General features: G+C 34.0%; 1 protein-coding gene and 2 non-coding genes across 5 annotated transcripts in view; 1 reads left to right on the forward strand and 2 right to left on the reverse strand.

The window, feature by feature from the left end:
• The window catches only part of LOC123678103 (T-box transcription factor TBX20-like), a 79,912-nt gene extending 75,358 nt beyond the window's left edge, over positions 1–4,554 (reverse strand). For 2 of the 3 annotated variants that reach the window (XM_045614907.1, XM_045614906.1), the window contains exon 1: positions 4,080–4,553. In XM_045614907.1, the coding sequence (XP_045470863.1) occupies positions 4,080–4,209 (130 nt within the window). In that variant the 5' untranslated portion in view covers positions 4,210–4,553. Of the gene's footprint in view, positions 1–4,079 lie in introns of all 3 variants that reach the window. The other variant, XM_045614908.1, reaches the window with a different exon arrangement.
• Positions 4,555–11,298: 6,744 nt separating this feature from the next.
• On the forward strand, positions 11,299–11,389 carry Trnay-gua. The gene is given in 2 exon segments: positions 11,299–11,335; positions 11,354–11,389. It is a non-coding gene; the product is annotated as a tRNA-Tyr (tRNA).
• A 14,976-nt stretch (positions 11,390–26,365) lies between these two features.
• Trnay-gua lies at positions 26,366–26,456 on the reverse strand. Its single transcript is given in 2 exon segments — positions 26,366–26,401; positions 26,420–26,456. It is a non-coding gene; the product is annotated as a tRNA-Tyr (tRNA).
• Positions 26,457–27,218: the final 762 nt, after the last annotated feature.

Below are 27,218 nucleotides of genomic sequence, written 5' to 3' on the forward strand. Positions count from 1 at the left end.
TTAGATACGAGAGCGTTCTGCTTTCGAAACAGCGCCATTGTATCGGGGCCACTAATCTGTGGGTTATTGTCGATGAGTTTATTCTTGGTGGGTTGATTGAATTGGTTGTAAGAATAGATGGTGTTGGGCTTTGAAATCAATTCTAATTCTTGAGTACACGTTTCAGCGTTGGGTCTCATTTTTTCTTAAGTTTATAATCGATCGACATACATTGTATTCTCTAGGCTAATTAGTTAGCCAAGGGCTCCAATGCAACTCCTTTCAGCGAGTTATCACGTTTTTAACGTAAGGTAAATTCAGATTGTCGTGCATGGTTATTTTGATGTTTTGGTAACATACCCATGGTGCATGGGGCGAAAATTATTTGATTGAGCTCTTTGATTGATATTTATACTTGATTGGCTGGCGCTTCCCCATAGTTCAATGAATTTTGAAATCACTGAAATATTGGGTATTTTTTCTGTTTTACTCGTCTTGAATTTTCAATTTTCTTTCTTGTTTGATAATGTGTAGGTAGGGATTCATCAAGCCAAGTAGCTTTACATTTTAATCAACTACTTGACTTGAAAATCAAGCTACTGAAAAATTACATACTTGAGCTTGACTTGACTTGATTTTAGATATTTATTGTTTGACTTGATATCAAGCTACTTGATAATGCATGCACGCGTCGTACGGCATATATTTCTACAATATTGTGCGCCGAGAGACTGAAGCACTCGCCAGTGTGACTTTATTTGTAGTTTTCTGACATTTCTATGATATCTATTAGTAGATTTTGGTAGTTTCAGAAATATCTTTCCAAACTTGGCCAATATGGCGAAGGGTTTTTCATTAGCGCCAGCATCTTCAACTCCTGTTGAAAGACAATTTTCCAGAGCTGCTCTTATAAAGTTTCAAAAAACCGCACAATAGGTTAGGCGACAAATCTATAAGATGCCTTATGTGTCTTAGATCCTGGATGGAAAATTGAGAAATCAAACAAAGCCTGGAGGTTTCTCAATATCAATAAACTTTATTTTTTCATTATTTTTTATTTTGTTATGATTTATAGTGATTTAATTCATATTTATATTTCAAGAAAGTTGTTATTTTCGGTTCTTTTAAACAATAGGTTTAACAAATAATAGTGTTTTTTTGCAAGATTCCTTCTCATTTCATCATTTTTTCATTGATGTGACACTACACAATAAAACTGCTAAAAATTAATTAGCTTGATATGTTTCCAGTCCTTGATAACTAAATAATTAAGATTGAAAAACTACTGCTTGTCTTGAAATCAAGTCAAGCTCAAGCCAAGTAGCTTGAAAATCAAGCTTCACTTGATAGTCGAGCTACTTGACTAGGGCTTGACTTGAAATCAACTCGAGTTCAAGTCAAGTAGTAGTTTTTTAATGTCAAGTCAAGTAGGTACTTGCTAAATAAATATTTGACTCGATATTAAGAAACTACTACTTGACTTGAACTTGAGTTGATTTCAAGTCAAGCCCAAGGGAAGTAGCGAGGAAAGTAGCTTGAATATTACTTAATACAAGCCGTGAATCCCTAAGTATGAGATCTGCTTGAAATTTTGCACGTATACCTAGTTCAAATTATTATTTCATATCGACATCATGAAATACCAAAGCACGTTGGCTTTGAAACAATTACGTTTTCGTGTCTAAAAGCATTTAAAAAAAAGCATATTAAATTGACAAATGACAATAGTTGAATGTCTCTTGGTATTATCTATGAACTCCACAGAGAGTGACAACTCTCTCTCTAAATTGGTATAAAGCTAGTTCTAGAAATTCAGTGGTTAGATTTTTCATTAAATTATTTACTTTGGTAATCAATTAGCTCAGTTCAGGGCTTTCTGTTGGTAAACTCCACAGAAATTGACATAATACGAATTCTAGAAGTTCAGATATTAGATATTTCATTCTATTATTAATCTTATTCGTTTACTTTCAATTGGCTCAATTTAGGGTATAGTTATATTGTTCATGAAGATTTTTCTACTTAGTATTTTCCGTGAACTCCATAGAGAATAACAACATTTAAATTGACATAATACGATAGATCAGTGATAGATATTTCATTCAATTATTTAACTTATTAGTTTACTTTGGTCATTTTGGGAGATTATTCATGAAGCTTTTCCTTTTACTTGGTATTTTCTGTAAACTCCATAGAGAGCATTAACAGAAATTGTAATAATACGGATTCTAGAAGTTCAGTGATCAGATATTTCATTCAATTATTAATCTTGTTCGTTTACTTCAGTACTCAATTCGCTCAAATTAGGGTATATTGCTCATGAAGATTTATCGTTCTATACTTGGTATTTTCTGTGAATTATAGAGAAAGAAATAATCGAAACTGACACAATACGAGATCTCGAATTTCAGTGATTGGACATTTCATTGAATTATTAATCTTATTCGTAAATTATTTACTTTGATTGGATTCAATTCGCTCAATTCAGTGTATACAATAATAATAATAATGTTTATTCAAAATAAACATACGAATTGTATGTTTGTATGTAGTATATACGAATAGTCCATGAAGATTTTTCGTTCTATACATTTCAATTTCTATGAACTCCATAGAGAATAATAACATAAAATTACATATCTAATACAAATTCTAGAAGGGTCACTGATAAGATATTTCATTCAATTATTTATCTTATTCGTTTATTTTGGTATAAAATTCGCTCAAATTAGGAGATATTGTTTATGAGGATATTTCCTTCTACTTGGAATTTTGAACTGTAGAGAAAGAAATAACAGAATCTGACACAATACGAGCTCTCGAAGTTCAGTGATTGCATATTTCATTGAATTATTTATCTTATTCGTGAATTCATTACCTATATTGATTGGATTCAATTCGGTCAATTCAGTGTATATAGGTATAGTCCAAGACTTTTAGTTCTATAGATACTTGGTATTTTCTGTGAACTCCATGGATAATAATAATAATAGAAAATGACATACCTAATACAAATTCCAGAAGGGTCAGTGATTAAATATTTCATTCAATTATTTATCTTATTCGTTTATTCTGGTATTAAATTCGCTCAAATTAGTGTAAATTGTTTTTGAAGATTTTTCCTCCTACTTAGTATTTTCTGTGAACTATAGGTCAGTAGAGAAAGAATAAGAAATAACAGAAACTGACGCAAAACGAGACATCGAAGTTCAGAGATTGGATATTGCATTCAATTATTTAACTTATTCGTGAATTCTTTACTTTGGTCAATTTCTATTTAGAGTAGGTAAAGGTTCATGAAGATTTTTTCCCTATAATTTGTATTCTCTGTGAACTTCATAGAGATAAGTAACAGAAATTGACAAAATACAAATTGTTCAGTGATTGGACATTTCTTTCGATTTTTTATCTTTGTCGTTTACTTTGATATTCAATTCGCTGAGGTAGTTAGGGTATATTCTTCATAAAGATTTTTCGTGTCACTTGGTATTTTCTGTGAACTCCATACAGAAATATGTATAACAAAATTTAACATTACACGATTTCAATTTACTATCTTGTTCTTTTTGATATTCGTCTAGTTCAAAATATAGGGTGAATTGATAGATTTTGCAACCTATTCTGTATTTTCTGTGAACTCCACAGAGAGAAATAGCAGAATTTCACATAATACGAGATCAATTATTCATGTCATTCGTTTTCTATAGTATCAATTTCTCGAAAAATAGGATATATTGTACATGAAGATTTTTCCATCTACTTACTATGTAGGTATTTTATGAGAACTCTACTGATATAGGTAGGTAAATAACATTTTAACATAATAGTATTTCAATTATTTATCTTTTTCTTTTACTTTGGTATTCAATCCGCTCAAAATTGGGTAAATTGTTCATGAAGATTTTTCCCTCTATTTAGTATTTAATGTGAACTCCACAGAGGCAAATAACAGAAATTGACATAAAACGAATTCGATTATTTATCTTATTTATCACTTTGGTATACAACCCGCTCAATTCAGCGTATATCGCCCAAAAAGACTTTCTCTTCTTCTTGACGAATTCTATGCACCCCGACCACAGAAAAATCATAATGCTTACCCAGCGGGCTGATGTTATCCGGCGGATCGCGTTCTCTGCACCTAGTCCTCGCACCGCGTCCGTGCCTTGACATAATCGCAGCAATGCTAAAGTCCGTGGCGCATGGCCTCATCGTGCAATTGTCTTCCATCACCTATCCGATGACAACAACACCATGACTATCACCCCTTCACCAAATACGCACAACCACCACAATCGCCAGCACGTAATCGCGCGACCAGAACGTCCAACCCGAGCCTTAATCTACAGCCTTAACGCGGTGGCACTCCGCTTTGTTTTGACGCGTGGAATTTTAATTCTTACGAGCTCGCTCTGTGCCCGTCAAGACCACAGAGATTGGTCATAACGACGTGAGAGGCGTTCCTTTTCAATTTTAATCTGTGTGCGATCTCAAGTGGGCTACTTTATACGCCGAACTGAACCAAACTGACCAGTCCGTCGAGACGGTCTGACGTTATCAAAGGAATGTGCCATTTTTTCGGCGATTCTCTCCCCTCTGTCGCTCGCGATGACAACATGCTCGCTTTTGTTTTTCCCCTTGCCTCCTCGTGCACCTGGGCGGTATCGAGGAGCCTTCTACGATTATTTCTCGTGCCATTTCGTTCATTATGGTTTGATGAGAGTGGGGAGACGGAGGGGTACGCCTTGGGGGAGTGGCTTGGGTGGGAGACGCCTACTCGGATTCCGGCTTTTTCGCCTTATGCCTTCTGACTTGTACCTGTGAGGGATTATATTGGCGGAAGGGATAAGGGTTAACGTCATGTAGGCAATTGAGGGTTGAGGAGCTGTTGATCGAATTCGGGTGGTGGTTGATGTTCTGTGGTTCCTTATGGAGATGTCAGAGAGGATATTAATCACTACTTGTGGTCTGACAGCAAGTTGTCAATGGATTGGATTTTCAATAAGTGGCACTTTGGGTTAACCTTGCGCGAATGAGTAATGTTTTTCTCATTCTGGAGAAATGATTCCTCAATTGAATGAGTAGAAAGTTATACCTATATAAAAATTTTCGAAAAAAATTATAATGACAATAACCACAATTTTCAAGAAATGAGAACTTTATCTGTTAAATAGTTACAAAACTTGATTCTTCATATTTTTCTGTAATAAGAATCCCAGAGAATTTTTAATTCAATATGAAACCATTGGAATTCTTACTTATTTTTCAGACATCCTAAACAAACCATAAACTTTTGAAATGTCTGTCACAGTTAGGTATTAATGAGATATAATTTCTCTATTTTTTTTATTTGTCATTCTCAATATTATCCATAGTGACCGATACACAATAAGTTGCTAACTATTGTGAATTGTATACTTACCTACAAATCTTCAAGAAATAGAAATTCTGTGTATAATGAGTTATTGCTTCAAACAAAAATCATAGATGATTCGAAACTTCACGAGATAATTGAACACCAGTAAATCTATTGATTTATTCAATCATTTTGTTTGATAATATCACAAATTCAATTGATTCTTAATCATCAAACATTAGGTATGATATATATTCAGCAACACTCTTATTTATTTATGAATAATGTAGATCTTCTATGTTAGAAGCCTTAAAATGGAATTAACGCCAAATGTTGCAGCGAATTCATGAAAATCCATCGAAGACATATTTCAACAAATGGATTTTTCGTCGGTGTTAGTGAATTATATCGGAAATAGGTTAATTTATAGGCGATATAATCGAATTTTAGGATTAATACCTACATATTTTGTGTTTCATTTTGTAACGTTACAATTGCCCATGAGAGTCTAAAGACTGATTTCTAGGGGTGGTTTGGCTTATTTGGCAACAAAACTCCTACCCAGGTTTTTACAAATTTAATAAAATTGAAATATACAAAGATCCATCCTTTTCACTCTAAACAAATAATATTGGAATAAAGACTTCACTTAAATCAGTTTTAAATGAATAACTGTGCTATTAGGATGGAATCTCTTCTCTAGATTATTTTCGGTATTCTAAACACCAGATCTTAGCAGGAAGCTATAGTACTCCAATTTCTATTCAGCGAAGTTGATGCGAGAATCTCGACACAATTTTCGCCGATAAATTGAATTCCAAATATCAAATTAAACGAGTAATGGCTGAAATCTTAAACAAGGTACGTATCTTTCCTGAAGTCTCGATAATTATTGAAAATCTTTCAGAAGATTCTCTCTGTTTTCTTCTCTAGATACGCGCATCCGCATCTCGACCAATGGCATACGATGAATTGACAAACTACCGCTTCTTTGAACATTCCATTAGCGTCACATGAATTGAAGCATGCAAAATCGTTGTAATTTATAGTAATTCCTATAATTTTTTTTAAACATATCATTCTTAGTATACCTACCCATCGATCCATATCGAGGCATTAAAATATTAAACTTCTTATCATTTATGACTTATACCCCTTTAATTTTTCAGAGAAATTCTTAAAACATTAGCTACCCAATATTTTTTCGAGTAAATTCGAAATATTTCATGATAGGTATTACGTTTTTTACAAAACCATCAGTGTTGGTCGAGTTCAGGATCTGATTGATTTCTCTCAAAATAACTTCTCTTTTTTATTATTTAAAAAAAAAATAAAACAAAACCATTCAGATCAAGATATGTGCTTGATAAATTACCATGTCTGATGATAAGGAACGGTATCTGAAGTATACGTTGTGTAAGGTATTTCAGATGCTTTTCCGTGGGTAGGTATATCAGATACTTTTGCATACCTATCCAACATACTTTTCACCCTATGCAAACTTTGTGTTGCTATAGGTGATTCATATTTATTTGCTTGTTTTAATGTTTCAGTTTCAACTTTTATTCATATGCATGGATTATATAGTTTTCTTTCTTGACTTTGTATTTTGAATTGAGCGAATGAACTCAATTATTATTGATATCGTTAATATCGATTCACAAACTAAAGGAAAGTAAGTATAGGGTAATGGAATCCTAAGACCAATGAAAAACTCTTTATTTCATGAATCAAACCTTTCAGCTTTCTTCAGGGATCTGTAATTTTTTGAAAACAACATTCAATTAAAACAATGGACAACATTGACATAAAGACTTGCGAAAAAGTGAGTTGTTCCTCAAAAAACTGTTTCATTCAAGAAACTATTTCAATTGAAAATGTCACAATATTCACAATCATAAATGTCTTAACAAACTTTAAATATTACAATGTCCAATTATTATCACAGAAATTCTTGTCTTACAACAAATGAATGAATCAAAAATCTAAAAAACTTTAAAATCTCTACTAACAGCACTAAGGTATCAGAATGTCATAGAACTTCAATCTTTCAAAGAAGGACTACAGAAATGCGCGTCAATCTTGGCTGTCAGTTCGCACGACGCTCCTGTCCTCTCTGCGTCCAATCAAAAAGGTAATAAACGAGTAAATAGGGTCAAGTAAACATTGTTCTCACAATTGTGGATTTCAAGAGTCTCAAGAAAAGATCTTCTGTATCGGTTGTAAAATCTTAGATTATGTTTTTAACGAATTACAGATCCCTGAAGATGAGATCCCGAAAGCTTGGATTTTCGAAATATTTGAGTTCTTGTGGTGTTCAAAAAATGTCCCACCTCACTTCATTTTTCTTCGAATTTTTTTACGTTGACCAAGTTGGATTTGAATTTTGGATTATTTCCATCAGAAAAGGATATGATATGTTGTAGGTATTAGATGTTGAATAAGCAGTACTTAGTATGATTTGAAAGTAAGTACCTATATATGAAGAAAAGAATATAAATTTGCCTGCAACTTTTGAATTGCTTAACTTATGTAAATATGACAAAATTGTTTTGAAAAGTTGCCGAATTTCTTCTTCATTTCCTGAAAAAGTTTTCGTTAGAATGCAGGCACTAGTTTTATTCAAGAAGCTTTTAATTTGAAAGAGGAAAGAAGCATAGAAAGGAAAGTAATGAATTAAATATTTTTACTGCAACTAAACTCAAAATTTCATTAGAAAATGCGTCCATAAATTTCAACTGAAATAACCTCTACCATTCCTTATAGGTACAAGCTCTTGATGTTGGTTTGGTGAATTTGTTTTCAAAGATTTAGTGTGGACGTGTGAAAAACTCCACATTTTTTATAAAAAGTATCCAATAGATGCTTTAGGATAAGTGGAATGTAATAAACAATAAAATATTTTTTTTCTTTAATATAAAAAACAACTGGATGATGCAAACGAAAAATTTGATGCACGATGCAAAAAAAATTATTAGTGAAATTCGGTTGAATCGAAAAAATTATTTAATTCGTTCTTCCAGTATTCTAGATTTCCCGGAAAAAGTAGATAATGCCGCCCTTCATTATTTGCCGCCCCTCTAGAGTGGGCCCTACAGTTTCAGGTTCCTAGCACAGTTTCGATTTCAGAAAAAGTTTGAAAATTTGTTTTTTTTTAAGATTATTGAGTAAAACAATCTGATGATGCGGATGAACCATTATTTAATTCGAATGCGCCCACGCCCAACACTAGTTAATTTGATATGAAAAATGAAGAATATAATGAAATAATGGAATGTGGTATGAAATAATAAAACTTCTTATATTTCTCAAGAAGGATCAGTTGGAAGTGATGAAATGAAATAGTTTTCTTATATTTTGCATTCCATTCTGAGGAATCAATATTCTCTTTCGGAAATTGAAAATAATCCAGAACCCCAAGTGGCAATAAAATTCGGCATTTTAAAGCGAACGCAGGCAAGCCTGATGACCCCCTATATATTATCTCAGATGAATTTTTTGAGTTACCCAAAAGACAATATTTTTAGAAGTATCTATGATACCAATTAGTTTTTGACTTTTAGTCACTTCCCTAAATTTTTATGGAGGGAAGTAGGATACAACTGCTGAAATACTATGAAACAACTGAACAACTCGCAAAAAACAGGAGTAGGCCCGGTCCCAACAATAAAAATATCTAATTTCGCAGTCTGCTGATTAGACAGCAGTAAAATTATTATCGGTCCAATAATAATAATGGATACGTGTACGTTTCGGAGCCGTTTACGCTCCATCATAAAATTGTTCGATTTTCATAAAAGTACCTTTTAGTCATAATAAAACGGTTTGCGGAATCCGAACAATAAACAATTAGACTTTTTACAGCGGCGAAGTCGAACCTTCGCCACTTGTGTAAACATTACTTTTTCTAATTTCTAATTCATTCGATCTCGCGCCATAAACCTCCTACGTTTCGAATACGTGGCGACATCTAAGGGTCCGTCCACACCGGATAGGTAGATACGAAATAATTTTTTCACAAGCCTGTCGAGAATTGCAATATTAATATGCAAGGACGTATATATAGTTGACAATTTATAAATAACCATTTTTTTTTCATGTGATTTTTTCAACTATACAGGGTTAGGACTATTTAGAGGGGCACTACAGGGATATCGAAAAAAAAGTTGCGTTATTCGGAGATTTTTAATTATCTACATAATCATGCTGATACCAACACTCTACATAACGTACAAGTGACAATTTCTGTGAAAATTGTTCCACATAATTCAAAAAACCCAAGTGATTTTTTCACATAACAACTGTCAACAAAGTTATTTGACAATTCTGGCGCCAGCCTACTACTAAATCATTTATCATGTAGATATATCCATGAATTTTGATAACCATTCCATTTGAAGAGTTCTGTCAGTGCATTTCCATAAATAGGTATCAGAATTGTAAAATAAACTAATTGACAGTTGTTATGTGAAACCAACACTTGAGTTTTTTAAATTATGTATGATAGAACAATTTCTACAGAAATTGTCAGGTGTACGCTATGTAGGGTATTGGTATCAGCATGATTAATAGGACGTGACTTATCAAACAATATAGGTTTTTAAAAAAATTTTGAGGATATCACATAACAACTGAACGAAGTAACAAGTTATTTGACCAGCCTACTACTTGAACAAAAAAATAAAAAGGAAGTTCGAAAATTTTGTTGAGTTTGATACCTTGTTGAATTCGTAATTTTTTTCTTTATCTTATCATCTCATAAAGAAAACCAATATGGCGTCCATAAGGAGAAAATTGACTTTCGCGTCTCTGAAGCAATGGAAAACAGAAGAAATCTGACGACACCATTAGAATCTCCATATTGGATAATGGCTGCAAACCTAATTTCGTGAAGTTATCTCCAGAAACATCTTGGGAACCATAAGAGATGTTTTGGATCTGTTAACACCAACACACTTATCCCTAAATACCTAGGTAACGCAAGTTTTTTATTATTCAAGCCACCCTGTATTTCTAACTGTTTTCAATATCCCTGCTTTCTAAATAGTTCTAACCCTGTATATCGGACCAAATCATGAAAGAAGAACATGTGATAATATTTCCATTTCCGATCTTTTCAATGAAATTCACAAATTTTCAAAAATTTAATATTGCTTCTTCTTGTAAATTGTAATGAAACCTTATGAAATTCCTGTCCTTTTTGTACCTTTTAATTCTTGACATTTATTTTACCTTACCCTTCCAGTAGAAAGAAAGTTCAAACAAATTAGTCTGTTCTCCAAAAGTTATTCTGTGGTTCAGAGGGTTATATTCATTCATTTTTGCTGAGTAAAAGCTGAATTTAGTTCAGTGTCCATTGATGTACTTTGACACATAGATTCTAAGATATCGACTTTACAAAAAAATTAATCTGTCATAAATACCTATGATTCTCCGAAATTTTGCAGAACTTATGTTTTACAATTTGCAAGTGATTTCTACTTTTTTTTTTCAATTATTGAGATCCCGATACATACTTCATATGATTTCATCCGGATTCTGCCCAGTAACAAACTTAACTTGATAATTTCTCAAAAGTATCAATCAGAGCAGCCGTCAGATATTTAAGCGCCCCGGTAAAATAAAATTTCACCGCCCTGCTTTACCTAATTTATATGCATTTTCTTTGGAGGGGCCTCTGTTATTCCTTTCAGGCATCTTTTCAATATCGTATGAAATCGTATGTTTTAACTTAAAATCACCTTGTCAAATTTATCAAACGACGTTTTGTCGATTTCATCAAAAAACGCTATTTGAAAGTACAACGCTCTATTAATAAGTCTATAGTAGAAAGACGACGTAGTTCGTGAAGGTACACTAAGAGGTTCCCTGAAAACAGATGTGAAAAGATATTTTTTTCAACAAATTCAAAGGTAAAGTAAGTATTTCGAAAAATGACTCAAAAATCCCACTATTTTCAACAACCTTCGATAGCTCAGTTGGTAGAGCGGTGGACTGTAGAGGAAAGAGAAAGTTGATATCCATAGGTCGCTGGTTCAAATCCGGCTCGAAGGAAACTTTTTTAGAGTCTCTGGTTGAATAAAAAAGAAAAATAGTAAGGATAATTAGATGGATAATTAGATCTATAAATTCAAAACAATAGTAAATAAGCAATCGTAGCTCAAGAGTAATTCGATTGATTGTCATCGATCATATGTTGAATGTTTATTTTGTGACAAGATCAAAAGGAATACGAAGAATCAACTAAATATATGACATCAATTCATTAGAAATATTCGAAATATTCTTTGTCCGGATCAACTGTACGACAAAATCGTCGCGACGGCGTCCCCCTTTAGACGTGTTCATAGGTGTCGGTTTCCATTTTTCCACCACCGACATAAAAAAATATTGAGTGCCCGTAATCCTATATGTCCGCCATTGAATTTCAGAACAATACATCAAAGGATTATTGAAACCATAAAAAGTTTTTTTACAAATTGCACCGGTTCCAATTAAATTTTTATTTTTCGCGATCTCGAGGTGGGCGTATTCAATTTAGATTACACTCTTCGCCCTCTTTTTATGGCGACACAAGTTCTGCCTGATCGGGTTACGAACGAAAATGGTGAAATGTAGCCAAAATATAAATTGCTTGCTCTCGAATATACTCACATTCTACTAGATGATTGATATTTCTACATTATCAAAAATAATTACAAGTTATTTATAAATCGAGTGCAGAAAGCGTTGATATTCTTCCACGAGTTCATAATTCAAAAATGAGTCACGTAGTGGCCACTTTTTGAACGAGTGGCCCATTGTGAACGAACGAGTGTTAGAATGAGCCTTCTGTATAAGTATTAAACATAATTTTCTGTAGTTCACGGAATTTTAATTGCAATTGATGGAATATTCCCATAAATATTGAATGAACGAGTATTAGGATGAGCCTTCTGTATTATATTTAATTTTCTCTATTTCAGTATCGTAATAAGTTCATATCAGTAGTGAAACCGTGCTGTAATGAACTCATTACAGCATTGTTTTCAGTTATATTTTTCGTTTTGTGGTTGTCTTCACTGACTTCGGATCCAATCAAATTTCAACACAGGTCAATATAATATAATTTCGTTATAATGAAATGATTTGCGAGATTATTCGCAATTTCTCTTAATTCTGGTGGTGTTAAATCGATTAAGTCAGACATACCTAATTCACGAATTTAGTACGTAATTATAAATTATTTCAAAATTCGAAACGTACAATTCAAATTCAAATTCCGTAATCTGTCAACTGCCAAGATACAATACGAAAGTCACTAGGATGTATAATCTTAATTTTTCATTGAATTTCGACAATATTTCGCAAAACTTGACTGAAATAGAGAAAATATCTTCTAATACTCGTTGCAGAAGGCAATTCCAACACTAATGCGTTCGAAAACTCGCTTCTTTATCGCTCGTTTTCGAATTTCGCATTCGTGTTATAATACGAGCCCATTCTGCACTTTGTTTCAGAATATACTATTCTTTACACCCGTACTGTAATCCGTTTCGTCCATTACTTTTGATGTAGATTTTTTTCTCTTTCTTTTATGTTTTTAATATATCTAAAAATGGTTAATTCAGTTTGTTAATGTTGTATTGCTAATAAGTTGATCTGTAAATACTCTTTTTAGGTAAACTCTGCTTGTAATCCTCCTACAATAAATGAATAAAAATAAAAAAATAATGAGATCCATTGTGATACAGATTTTTTATAACGATACATATTATTATCCAGCCATAATTTTCAATATTCTTCAGTGGGTCATGACCCCCCCCTCCCAAAAGAAACCACCTAACTCTTAATATGCGTTTCAAGCAGAAAATGTACGAAATGGTCCCATCAAAAACTTGAAGCCAATAACGGTGACCACTTCCAGATATTCAATTGCTGATAAAATATTGATGCGAAGTGTGCCATTATTTCAAATGAGCTTGTTCGAAAGAGTATCCATTGTAGATTCTGAGGAAAATTCCACTTTTTGAAAATTCGATGTACAGGGTGCTTTATAAGATGTGGAATAAAGAATATAATTTTCTTAGTCCGGACCTGCGCAATCGACAAGTCATCAGGTGCAAATATTAGGCATCTGCCTATACTCCCCCAAACTTTCATGAAGATTCATTGAGGATTTAAAGTTTTTGATAAAATACATAAAACAGCCCCTATCTCTTAAATTAATATAGTTATGCCATGTTTTGATCACTGATTCAGACTCACCAAAATGTCCTGCATCTGCCTTGAAAGCTTGTACAGTACAATCAATCGTGAAACACACTGTATAAACACCCATATACATTTATGTGGTTTTCAAGGGTGCAATTGCCGCATAAATGAATGCGCTCTCAGAAGCTCGTGACTTCAAATCAGTACTCTGCTCATTTTTCAGCGAAACAACGACATTTTCGTTAAAACTCTACCTTAATTATGCACACGAAAAGACAAAAAAATATTTCAATGGCGGAGTAGTATCGTCTTTCAAAGCAGAATGCAGGTACCACATATTAAATAACCACTCAGAATTAAAAACTTCAAAGAACCACACACCTCAAACTGACACCCACCACGTGGTCCAGATTACCATAATAAAGCAGCCCAATCGAATGGTCGGTAGCAAGAGGAAAAACTCCCCGTAACTAACCAAAAAAAACCAGTCTCTTCGATGCACACAGTACGGTCCGAGTATACCCGGTGAATATTTATACATCCTGTGTAATAAAAAAAAAGACGAAGAGACGAACGAAAAAAAAACAATATATAAATCTTTTAATTTGTCAGTGTTGGATTTCCGAGGTGGGCGTTTTTATGTTGGAAATATGATAATCCAGTCGCCTTTGGAAATGCCACCGGCTTCTGCACTTTTATTAACGCCGGATTCTTCGGACTGGATTTATTAATTGTTAATTTTTATGTCGATGTGGTTCTGTCAGCATAAATATCTCTCAAAATTTGGCTGTCGGGGGCCCGTACGGCTCGGCCGGGCCGTTTTTCATTCAAGGATTGGCTCTCGGAAATCGGCCGGATGAAGGTGAATTGGTTTTCAGCGTATCTTGCTATTTTGTAATTTTTGTAATGTATTCTGTCTGAAGAGTGACTTCGCGAATAGGAGTGTCTGGAATCAAGGTAGAATTTTCCATATATTCATTATAATGAATATATCACCTCCATTCGCGAAGTCACTCTTTAGACAGATTTCCCCAGAAAAATTACAAAATAGCACTTGAATACGGATAGGAAGTAACCTAAATTACAACAGAGCTCTATGGTAGAATTAACCGGAACTTCCAGTAAATTTTCATGGAAACAAATGTCAACTACACATGAAAATTGATGCCAAAATTATGATGATAGTCAATAGAAAATGCAAAAAATTCCAGTTGAATACTAGGTAACTACAGGAAATTCCTGTAAAAACAAAGGTTATAAGGTTCAAATACAACTAACTAGTACTGTAATATATGAACGATAGTTTATAATTCAAGGGAAAATAAAAAAAATCCTGTTTTATTTTGGTGTTTATTACTGGAAATTCTAGTAGATTCTGAAGTTTGAAGCTTGGAATACATCTAGTTTGTTTATTTAACAGGAAATTGCTGTTAAATTGAAATAACTGCTCCGGTAAAAGTAAGGTACCTAGTTCATTAAAAGAACTAGAAAATTCCAGTTAAATCAATGTAACGATTCTGTTAACAATTATGCATATTTCGGTTTTTGTCATATTATTACATATTTTCCTGTTGAAATCACGAACTGCAATTTGGTTGGATTAACTTATCTCATACTAGTTATTTCTAGAGGATTCAAACGAGCGGAATTGTCTCGTAAAATCAACAAATATTCCTGCTGTCACTTATATAGGAGGAATTTCCTGTATAAATCGCCGAATTCCTGTACTGGTAAATTTCTTTGAGTGTGTATAGGGAATCTTTGCAGAAAATGTTTTTTAAGGAATGAAAGTGTAGCTACATAGAAATGTTTGACAAAATGAGATGAGCCTCATTGACTAACTAATGAAAATACCGATTGATATGGCAACTAGTTTTATTATAATTCTTCATTCGACCCTTTGTTTACGTTTTTAATTACAATGCAATAAGTCATATTAATGAAAAGAAAGATTAGGTCAGAAGAAAAAAGAATAAGGATAAAAGCATTTGCTTCTAGTAAAAGGTATAAGTAAAAAAAATCATATCCTTCAATCCTTACTTATAATGCGAAAACCTTTTACTTGCGAGCAAATCCTTCTGCTCTGAAGTAGGCATTCATCAAGTCCAGTAGCTTGATATTTTAAGCAGCTACTTGACTTGAAAATCAAGCTCGTGACATACCTACTTGACTTGATTCGAGATATTTATCGCTTGACTTGATATCAAACTACTTGATATTAGTACGAGTCGCTTGGATCTTAGACCAAATAATCATCTTCAAAGGATAAATACATTGAATTCTCCTGATCTCCAATGCTTATTCAAGAAATTTCTTTCAAATGAAATGGCTTGGCGTTATGAAATAGAAAAATTCCTATCTGAACAACTAGCTGACAGCTCTGAGTACATTTTAGAATGGTAGAAGAGGCACTAAATAGAGCCGAAAGCAAACGAGTTAGAGAAGTACTTTCTCCACATGTTGCACTATATACTTTTCCTACAACTGCACAAATATAAAAAAATCAAGTCCTTAATTCAATTCAAAATGGCCTTCGTTGACAGTATCTGTTCATTTCTTGCGCTTTCATAGAAACGACTTCTCAAGAGCCGTGTGGAATATTATTTCTTACAGTATGAGAAATACATAGTTTTGAAATTAAGAAAGCTATGAAGAAACGCTACTTTCCATAGCAGTTGTAGGAAAATGTTTTTTCAAACTTGGCCAATATGGCCGAATTATCAACGCCAGCATCTTCAGCGCCGGTTGAAAGACAATTTGCCAAAACTGTTACAAAAACCCCCAATAGATTAGGCGGCAAATTCATAAGATGCCCCATTATCTTAGTTCTTGGATGAAAAATGATATAACAGTGCTCGGAGGTTCTTCAATTTCAAGAAACTATATTTTTTCATTTTTTATTTAGTTATGTTTTATAGTGGCTTAATTTGTATTTCCATTTCAAAATTGTTGATATTTTTGGTTCTTTTATACAATAAGTTCTATAATTAAAAATGTTTGTTGCAAGGTTCCTTCTAATAATTTTTTTATTGATGTGCACACTACACAATAAATCTGCTAAAAACCAAGTTGCTTGATATAATTAACTTGACTTTTCAAGTACTTAATGAATAAATACTTGACGGAGGCTGACGAATCACGATCATCTCGATGGAACCTCCACTTTTGCAATAAACGAGAGAAATAATTTCAAACGGCCATCTTTTTTAGAACTTTGGTCAGATTTTGCCCATTCACGAAAATTACTGAAAATTTTAAGTTTCTACATCCTTTCGCTCGAAATTTATGGTGTATACGGACGGGCAGAATTGAAGTTGAGGACTAATTCGTCACCAGGGAGTTGAAAATTGAAACCGTTCTCAGTTCAAAATTCAAAACTTACAAACATTGCAACCAAAAGTTACATCCGTCCTTCAGCAAGGACCAAACACCTCCTAACCTAATCGCCAATTAGCCAAGAAAACCACCCCTCGCATAAAACTCCGGAACGGCACGCTAGATAAGGGCAATCCCCCGCCACTTATAGGATCCCTAGGGTCCCCACGGACGTTCCGGACTACCCGGATGTGTCCCCGGAACTGCGCGATTAGCGGACAAATCACGCCGCGGCCTGAAGACTTATTGTCCTCGTCGAGCGCAATCAATGTCCGTTTGACTTTTGGGCCAACCCCTGTCCCCTTGTTTTTTCGTCTATACAACCTACACACCCCCCCGACAGGACAGACGGACTTTGAGGGATTTATTTGTTTGCCACCGTGTCCGTTGGCTCTCTTTTGGAGTTTGTTATCCATGGATTGCTTGTTTGCGGAGATAGGGGCGGTCTGCGATAAGTTAGGTTAGATTTGGTGGCTTCATCGACGTAGAGAGATAGTAGATCCACCTTTGCGTCCATTCACTTTTGATATTTGATGAATTTGTTTCTGATTCCTTCAAGAACTAGATCTATCATGCAGCTCGTTATTTGTTCAATAACGCTCTTTAGTTCTCAAGAAATATCGATAGTTCTCAATGAATATCGTCAGTTCTCAATAAATATCGTTAGTTCTCAATAAATATCGTTAGTTCCCGAATAACGGTCGCTATCAAACAACTATTGTAGTTCTGGAATAACCATTCGAAAACTAATTCGAATAACGATCGTCAGTTCTCTAATGGATATTGTTAGTTCCCGACCAACGATCATTAGTTCTGAAGTAACCATCATTATTTAACCACTAATTATTCGAACTAGTTTCCGAATAACCATCGTTCATCGAATAAATATCGTTAGTTCCCGAAAAGAGATCACAAGTTCTCGAATGACAAATTTTTCTTTTGGAAAAACCATCGTTATTTCGCTTGCGATTTGATGTTCGAACTGGTTCCCGAAAAGGATCGTTAGTTCTCGAATAAAATTATTCTGTTCACGAATAACGATCATAAGTTTCCTTATGCATATTGTTTTATCCCGAATAACGATCATAAGTTCTGGAATAACCATCCTTATTTCGCTTGTGACTAAATATTCGAACTAGTTCCCGAATGAGGTAAAATAGTTCTCGAATAAAGATATTTAGTTCTCCTATAACTATCTTAAGTTCCCTGATACATATTGTTAATATCCGAATAACGATCGTTAGTTCTAGAATAACCATACTTATTCACTTGAGACTGAACTAGTTCCCTAACAACAATCGCTAGTTCTTAAATGAGAATATTGAGTTCCGGAATAATGATCGCTAATTCCCTAATGAATATTGTTATTTCTCGAATAATGATCGTTAGTTCTGTAATAATCATCCTTCCTTCCCTTGCGACTGAATATTCAAACAAGTTCCCGAATAACGATCTCTAAAGTTCTCTTATGAATATTGTAAGTTCCTGAACAACGATCATTAATTTTGCCATCATTATTTCGCAACTGACTAATTGTGATGATTTTCAAATAATGTTCGTTAGTTTTCAAAGAACTCACTTTAGTTTTGGAAGAGAATAGTTCCCGACTAATTATCGTTTGTTCTCGAAAAACCATCGTTAGTTCCTGTGATTATGATCGCCTTAAGTATATGAAGCTTCATACGAAATTTCAGTTTTACGAATTGTAACTCTGATCTGATGAGGAAATTACATAATTATGAAATCATCAAATGATTTCTGTGCCCATAGGCGTGCCTGATGGGTAGGCAGCACCGGTCAAAGTTCGTGTTCATTCCTCCATTTCTTCACGTAGGATCAGAGCGCTTGCAATTCAAATATCGATGACTCGTTGGAAATCATTCTAATTCGGGCGATCTGTAATTCAAATGGCCAATTTGGATGTTGGAAACTTTCCTCCGGTGTTCTTCCCATCTGAGCGTCACAATGCTTTATTAATTCCGGGGTAGATCGAACTGAGCGTGGAACTTCAACTTCATTCGACAGTTGTCATTGTGTACATTTCGAGAGATTTCCATATTTGATTTTCGAGCTGTGCTTTCGTTACATTATTCAACGGTTTGCTGGATTTTTCGTAGGAATTGTTAAGTATTCTTTATATAACGTGTTTTGTAATCTTTTGTCGAAGTTACCGAGATGTATATGCAGTTTTTTCATAAAATTGATGATGGAAATGCATCCCCTTAGAAAATTATTCTTAATTATGTTTGATACTGTTACATCTAACCAAAAGTCTACTTCGGTAAATACCACTTGTATTGAATTCGAGCTATGGAAGCAATGAGAAATAGGTCGAAATTTTTATCTACGAGCATTGTAGAAATTATTGAAAGACACAAGACCTACACCCTTTCTAAATGTCTCATTACGCACAATAAATAGAGCCCACTATGCTAATTAACAAAACGCATAATTTGAATATACGGGGTTTTCCAATAAATAGTTTTATTTCGAATACCACGCTAACAGTCATCTTTTGACATTTGACAAGCAAAAACTACACCAATACTAAAAATTGACCGATACACGCTTCAACAACGCATTGAAATTATTGAAATTCACTTCAAAACAGCGAAAATTTTGTGCCCCGTGAGTAGCCGCTTTATATGAGCATGCCATCTAAGTTGTTCGTCTACAACTAGACCAAAAAGTTTAATGGCGGACTTTGACTTAATGATAATATCATCATAATTAAAAGTGTATGACTCATTTGTGCTTTTGGGGTTAAATACAACCCTTTCGGGTTTTTCACACCATGTTGTGAAATTCTTTATCAACACTGTGCACTTTGTCAACAGTTCATCACTTATTTTGGCAGAGATAGCAAACGAAGCTATTACATGATCTGAAAGGTCATTTATAAAAAGGAGAAATATGAGAGGGTCTAGCACTGATCCTTAGGGATTCACGGCTTGGTTTGGTTTTCAAGTCAAGTAGTAGTTTTTCAATCTCAAGTCAAGTCAAGTATATATTTATCAAGTACTTAAGTAGGTACTTGAATCATATCAAGCTACTTGATTTTTGGCTGTTTTATTGCGTAGTGTCATCAATAAAAAATGATGAAATGAAGAGGAACCTAGCAAAAAAATACATTTATTTATTAAACTTATTGTATGAAAGAACCGAAAATATCAACTTCTTTGAAATAGAAATATAAATTGAATGACTATAAATCATACCAAAATAAAAAATAATAAAAAAACAAAGTTTCTCAATATTGAGAAACCTACAGGCTTTGTTTGATTTCATAATTTTCCGTCCAGGATCTAAGACACATGAGGCATCTTATAGATTTGTCGCCTAACCTATTGCGGGTTTTTGAAACTATAAGAGCAGCTCTGGAAAATTGTCATTCAACAGGAAGATGCCATCGTTGATAAAAAACCTTGGCCATTTTGGCCAAGTTTGGAAAGATATTTCTGAAACTACCAAAATCTACCAATAGATTTCATAGAAATGTGAGAAAACTACTAATAAAGTCACAGTGCCGTGCGACGCGTGCATATCAAGCTCAAGTAATATCAAGTAGCTTGATATCAAGTCAAGCAATAAATATCTAAAATCAAGTCGAATCCAGCTCAAGTATGTGATTTTCTGCTAGGTTGATTTTATGTCATGTAGTTGTTTTAAATGTCAACAGCTTTTTGGCTTGATGAATCCTAAGTCAAAGATCAACTCGGGATGTTATTAATTCTATTCGTTTCCGTGACAACTACTTAAGGATTTATCTCATTGGTTATTCGCAGTGCGATTTACTTTAAAGATGCTACCGTATTAGTTGTTGATCGTGCTTTCTGTTCACGGTAAAGTAAATCACACGGTTTTACGTTGCACAGTGCTTAAAATAGGCATTTACATAGTCGACGAGATGTACAAATGTCTTCACTTTTTGTAGGGGGAGTAGAAAAAATTGATTACGTAATATGCTTCTCACAACACTCATTACCTGATACCATTATAACACCCTCAAATAGCCTATTCCTCGGCCTGTTCCGCATATGCATTGTGCATCTTCGCAAACACCAAACCAAAAGCAGACCGACACAACCTAAACCACCCTCTTCAAAGAAGCATTCACCAACGTGATAATGAGGGTGTCGCAGTGACCTCATCCGTCACCCCCGATAGGACAAGGTGGGCCACCCACGCGGCACTAAACGCGTTAGCGGGGCTGCCTTCTGGTCCCGCACAGCATCCCCTATAAATTCGCCCCGTAACAAACACCCCCTTGCCTCCTGGTCGCCAGCTAAGCGGATTGTAATCTTCTCCGAGGTTATATTTCACTACGGGACCGCACGGTTTATCTGTATCAAAGTGCTACCCTTGTGCGCGACTTGTGACACAGAAATATGGCCTTCGTTTTATATTTTCGAATCTGTCGAGTTCTGTGGTCCGGTGAAGAGGGTGAGGTTTGAAAGATGGGGGAGTTGTTTCGGTGGACAGCATCAGCTGGAATTGGCCTAGTTTTTGGTGATGATTGGGGATGTTGGGTCGTATATAAGGTTGGCTGAACTGATGAGTTGAGTCGAGAGATTTTGAGATTGCTGGACATTGGTTATTTAGGTGTTTCAGTCTTGAAACTATGTCTTGATCATTTCTTGTCGATCTTTAGGAAACTACTTTAGGACCACTACTGCACATTACGATGTTTCCGGTTTTTTGTCCAAGGTCAAAAGGAGTTGATTTTAAAAAAAAGATAGCGTCTTGCTATATTCTATTTTGTTTATTACATAGGTCGATACTTTTCGCAGCAAATTTACTAAATCTTTTTTCTTTGAATGACAGCAAATATTTATTTTGCAGACACATATCAATCAACAAAGTATTACTTTTTCTGCCTAGGCAGCACAGCACAGCACTTTGCTGTCCAGGCAGAAATTCCCTTGGCAGAACTGCCTTAGCTAAATAATATCACTATCAGCAGCGGCTGCCTAGTAGAACAAATAACTATTTTCGGAATATAGGCAGTCAAAATTTATTTCTACCGGTTTTTTGTATAGATACTCAATCTTTGGATTGTAGGGGAATTGACGCTATACCGGTGTCCCAAGTTATTGACGTTATCGTATACAGGAGATATCTAGCTTATTTGACAAGATCATAAAAAAAATTAAAAAAAAATGGTTTGAATAACATCAAAGTACCTTCCCAATGATGTATAAAAAGGTTCTTACATTTGACAGTCCTGTGGTTACTACAGCTACCCCTCACTTTTTGTTTTCAAATGGCACCCCTTGTATATTGTCAATGAAAACTGCTTGTCATTAGTATTTTTTCATTAATAACAAAAACATTAACTGTTACTAAAAGCATCCATGAAATTTAAATTAGAACTATGATTGCGGGAATTTGGACAGGTATTTTCCTTTTTCAAATCTTTATTGACTCAACATTTCGGAGAGGAATTTCTCCTTTTTCTAGGTTGTGGGGACAAAAGGTAAAAATTAATATTATTAACATTTTGTGAAGTATAAATTGCAACTAATATACCTAATTCAAAAAACGAAGAAACATTTGTAGCCAGTGTTCAAAATTATTCATTATTTTATTATTTTAAAACAAAAAATTCATCTACTTCTCATATGTGAAGTTTGTACAAGCATGGGTGGAGGCATTTCATTTTTATAAGAATTATTAAATAACGTAAAAGAAGTCACAAAATATTATTGTTCTTGTTGTTATTACTAAAAAAATACCAAATAGATATGTGCTATCGTTGTATTCCACGCAATTTTCACTGACAATATACAGGGGTGCCATTTGAAATTGAAGAATGAGCTACCACAGGGCTGTCAAATGTAAGAACCTTTTTTATACATCATTGGGAAGACACTTTGATGTTATTCGAAGCAATTGTTTCATCATATCGTCAAATAAGTAATATATTGCCTGCATACAATAACTTGGGACACCCGATATAATTGAATACATATATGAGGTCCATTTTCACCTCGAAGGCTTCGTTAATATGCAGAAATTTTGTATTTGGTTTGGTGCTCGAAAAATCCTAGAATGATTGTGGCAAAGCCTTTCCATCCTCAACGTGTCACTGTTTGGTGAGGTTTTTAGGCTGGTGGTGTGATTAGTCCTTATTTTGAAAATGAGGCTGCTACAATTTTTACGGTGAAAAGACGGCACTACCAACCTATAATTAATTGATGATTTTCATGGTCGGGATTGGAAAAAATGTGGACGCCGAGATTTGGTGATTTAACACCTTCAGATTATTTTCTTTGAGACCACGTGAATGATGAGGTTTATGACAATGCTTTACACAATCGATTCAAGAGCTTTAAGATAGAATGTGTGAATTGGTAATGGAAATTTTCATGCAAAGAATATAGTGCTGCAACCGTAGCGGTGGCGGTCATTTGGCTGATATCGTTTTCCATCGTTGGAATACCTTCCTTCTTAACAATGAAATAAGCATGTATTGATTTCTCTTCAAATATGCTCGCTTTTTATTTTGTTAATGTTCTTTATGTTTATTTTATTGTTTTATTTTGTTTCATTTTCTTGTTGGTCCATTATATTGCCTGAATAGTCAGCGATATTGCTGTTTTGTTCTTCGATAATTAGTATACTATCAGATTTCTCTTCGGCCATTCCCCCTACAAATATTTTATCTGCTGTCTACTTTATTTCTGAAAGATTTCCTAATACATGTATATCCTTCGGCAACTGTTGAGGATTTCTATCCCCCATGCCTTTTTATAGCGATTAAATTTGCTGCCGTATTGACCAAAATTGATGCAGATGGTCGAGGGCAATTCGGTACAGCTGTAGTTTGAAAAAAAATTGAATGATTGGAATAAATAACCAATACAAATACATATTTCCAAATACATCGTTCTAAAATTTATATTTAACTGTACCTGAGTATAGGTATAATAAATACAAATGACATGTTATTCACGTCATCTTTCAACAACAAGCATGATTATCTGGAAAATACCTAAATATAGGTAGACACATTGTTTAATGTCGTCAAATACATCAAATCAAAATGATTTTTTCTGAGTTTTATTCTACTTGTTCATTGACGCTGTACGTGGTCTACGTGCGCCATATTTGTTTCCATATAAGGTAGCGTGAAAATCAACACAAGGAACCCTGCGATCTAAGCCACACACCATGTAAGTACTTGGAGGCGTGATTACAGCTATTTTTTAATGCTGGTTGCCTGTTATTCATTCGACCTATTACTGCAACAACGTTTTCGAATAAAAATGCAACATGTCGTCGAGTGATCGGTGAAGTAGGTACGGTAGATTTCAACGCTTTGAGTTTGTTACGAGAATTATTATAATTATTTGTAAAAGCAATGAATTTCCTGGAGACTATACTAATTGATTTCATTTCATTCATTTCATAGAGTATTATCATGTTTGTTTTCGCCGAAAATATGTATTTAACTTTTCATCGAAATGGCATTGCCTGTAGTTATCAATTAACCAATTCTGTTAAGCAGTTGTGAATTTAACTGTCTACAGCTTCGCCTCTAACTTGTTCCACAGACCTGGAAATATCACCAGTGGATATCGCTCAAACTGAAACTTCATTCAGCAAATTTGGTCTTTTGCTTGACTGTTGCATTGTCTAGACAATTTTGATATTGGTGGAGTGAAATTCAATTTCGAAATAACTCATAGTACTTATAGTTATTTGTTTTCTCTAATTCTGTGGTTATTTCATTCATTCTTCCACATCTTGTAGAACAAAATCGTGCGAGAATATATCAGAAACGCACAGTTTTCATGGTTATATTTTATTATTATATGTAGGTACTCCGAACTTTCCGCCACGGCTTTATCTGTCAATTCATCAATTTGCCTTAAAGAAATCAGTTCTGCCAACCATCATTTTTCAATACAAAAAACACTAAAGGATATTTATGGAAATATTTCATTAATTTCAATTAAAATGCAATGAATTAGAGAAAATAATGTATAATACTCGTACAGAAGGCTCATTCTACCACTCGTTCATTCAAAAACTCGCTACTTCGTGGCTCTTTTTTGAACTCGTGGAAGAATATCAATGCCTTCTGCACTTGTATTATAAATAACTATTGCTAGCCAGCAAAGTAGTAGATTGACTGCCGCTGCTGATAGTTCATATCCGAGCGTAGCGAGGCTAGGAATTCAGCCAAGACAGTCAATCTACTTTGCTGATGAATTGAACATTTAATTTTTTTTCCGATTGTTTATAATGAATTATGTAGGTATTGTATTTGTGAATTATTACAATTCCCACAATCTGCTTATTTTTTCTGTAGTGATAAATTGAAACAAAATTTGATACAAATCGCAATTGTTGGAATAATTGGTTGATAAGAGAATGTATATGTACATAATAATTTTTTTCTACATTCATGCAAAAAGCAAAACTTTATTGAACTATATTTAGTGGAAAAAGAAGTTCTTTATTGCACTAGTGCAATAAAGTTTTTATTGCATTCATCTGTCATTCTACTTCAACGTGCTGTCATCATGACAAACATAAACGTTCAAACCCACTACACATGCAAACAAACTCAGTGATGCAAAACAAATATTACAGCCTGAAGGAAATAACGATGTACAGTTACCAAGTACTAGTACGTTTACAGCGGTAACAAATCAAGAAGTGGATTTAAAAAGAACTTCACTACGAAATATTCATATTGAAAATTGCACCAATTGTTCATTCACTTTCAACATTGAGGGTAAAAATAAAGTTTGAGTTAAATTGTTCGTAACGTATTAGTTCCTGTTTCAATGCAAATCGATATTAATAATAAAGTATTCAAGTTGCGCTTTTCATTTTCCTACACCTAGTGCCGCACCTCAATAAATCATTTTTTGCTTTTTGCTTGAACGTAGAAAAAATGTTGTATGCAACTCGTGCAAAAATTGTTTATTGCACTCGATGTGAAATAAACAGTTTTTGCACGAGTTGCATACAACATTTTTTCTACGTTCATGCAAAAAGCAAAAAATGATTTCACATCGAGTGCAATAAACATTCACTTTTTGCACTTGTTGCATAAATAACTATAGTCCGACAACTTATGGAATGTTTTACTCCCTTTAAGAATGATCATTTGGCTGCCTAGGCAGGAAAAGTCTCAGAAAATTAATACTTTGCTGATTGATATGTATCTGCAAAATCAGCTGTCAATCGGAGAAAGAAGCTTTTGTGTTTTTAAGTTACGTCTTATGTTTTCAAAAGTGAAGGCATAGGTAACATGATTGTGTAATTCAATATTTTTATGAATACCTTTATCAAGTATACTTGATATTTGTCTATACTCAGATTCAAATCTTATGAATTCATCAAATAATAATAAATATCATAAATAAATAAATAAATCAGCTATCTAACTGTAACTCGTAGCTTTTTCAGTTATATTCATTAAAATAATGATTGCAGCAAAAATTTTCCTTCGAGCCGGATTTGAACCAGCGACCTATGGATATCAACTTTCATTTTCCTCTACAGTCCACCGCTCTACCAACTGAGCTATCGAAGGTTGTTGAAGAGACTGCAATTTTTGTTATATTCACAGGTAGCGGTCTTGGGAGGTACCTAGATAGGTGGATAGGTACCTGCTATCATTACAAAGCTTTCACTTCGCACACCTCATTGGACTTCCAAGTTCGAGATCTGAATATCAAGCAATCATTTCCAAAAATATCAATATCTATCTACTTATATTTCAGTCACCTGAAAATTTGGTATTTATTTATATCTCTATATTCTTATTGAATTTTTATGGTTTTGATCATGTACTCAGCTTGAAATTTCCCACAAAGCTTGACATTGCTATTTCATATCAACATTCAGACTCTCAATTACGTTGGTTTTATTGTCACATAAATATTCGGTTTTTATTTTCGATATTCTTCTCGAATTCTCTATGGTTTTGAAGCGATCAACATTAGATTTTGCACGAAGATTTACATTTATTGTCTTTCTATCCAAATACAAATTTTCATTATAGGTGAGCAATGTTGAAGCAACATTTTTAACAGCCGTTTTTACAGAAGCCCTTGTCGAATTTTGCCCATTAACGAAATGAACCATGAAGAATATTAAGTGTTTTCAACATTATTGAATAAAATAAAACAAAACATAACAAATACATATACCTACATAAGTCAAAAATATATATATCGCAAACCTAAAAATCCATCTTCCACATAGGTATTAACATTGCGTACGATTGCAGAATGATTACCTTTCACACCACAAGATACAAAGGGCGGTAGAGTATGCAAAGTTCCAATATTGC

Source organism: Harmonia axyridis, chromosome 4 (assembly GCF_914767665.1).
Source record: "Harmonia axyridis chromosome 4, icHarAxyr1.1, whole genome shotgun sequence".
Classification (NCBI taxonomy): Eukaryota; Metazoa; Arthropoda; class Insecta; order Coleoptera; family Coccinellidae; genus Harmonia; species Harmonia axyridis.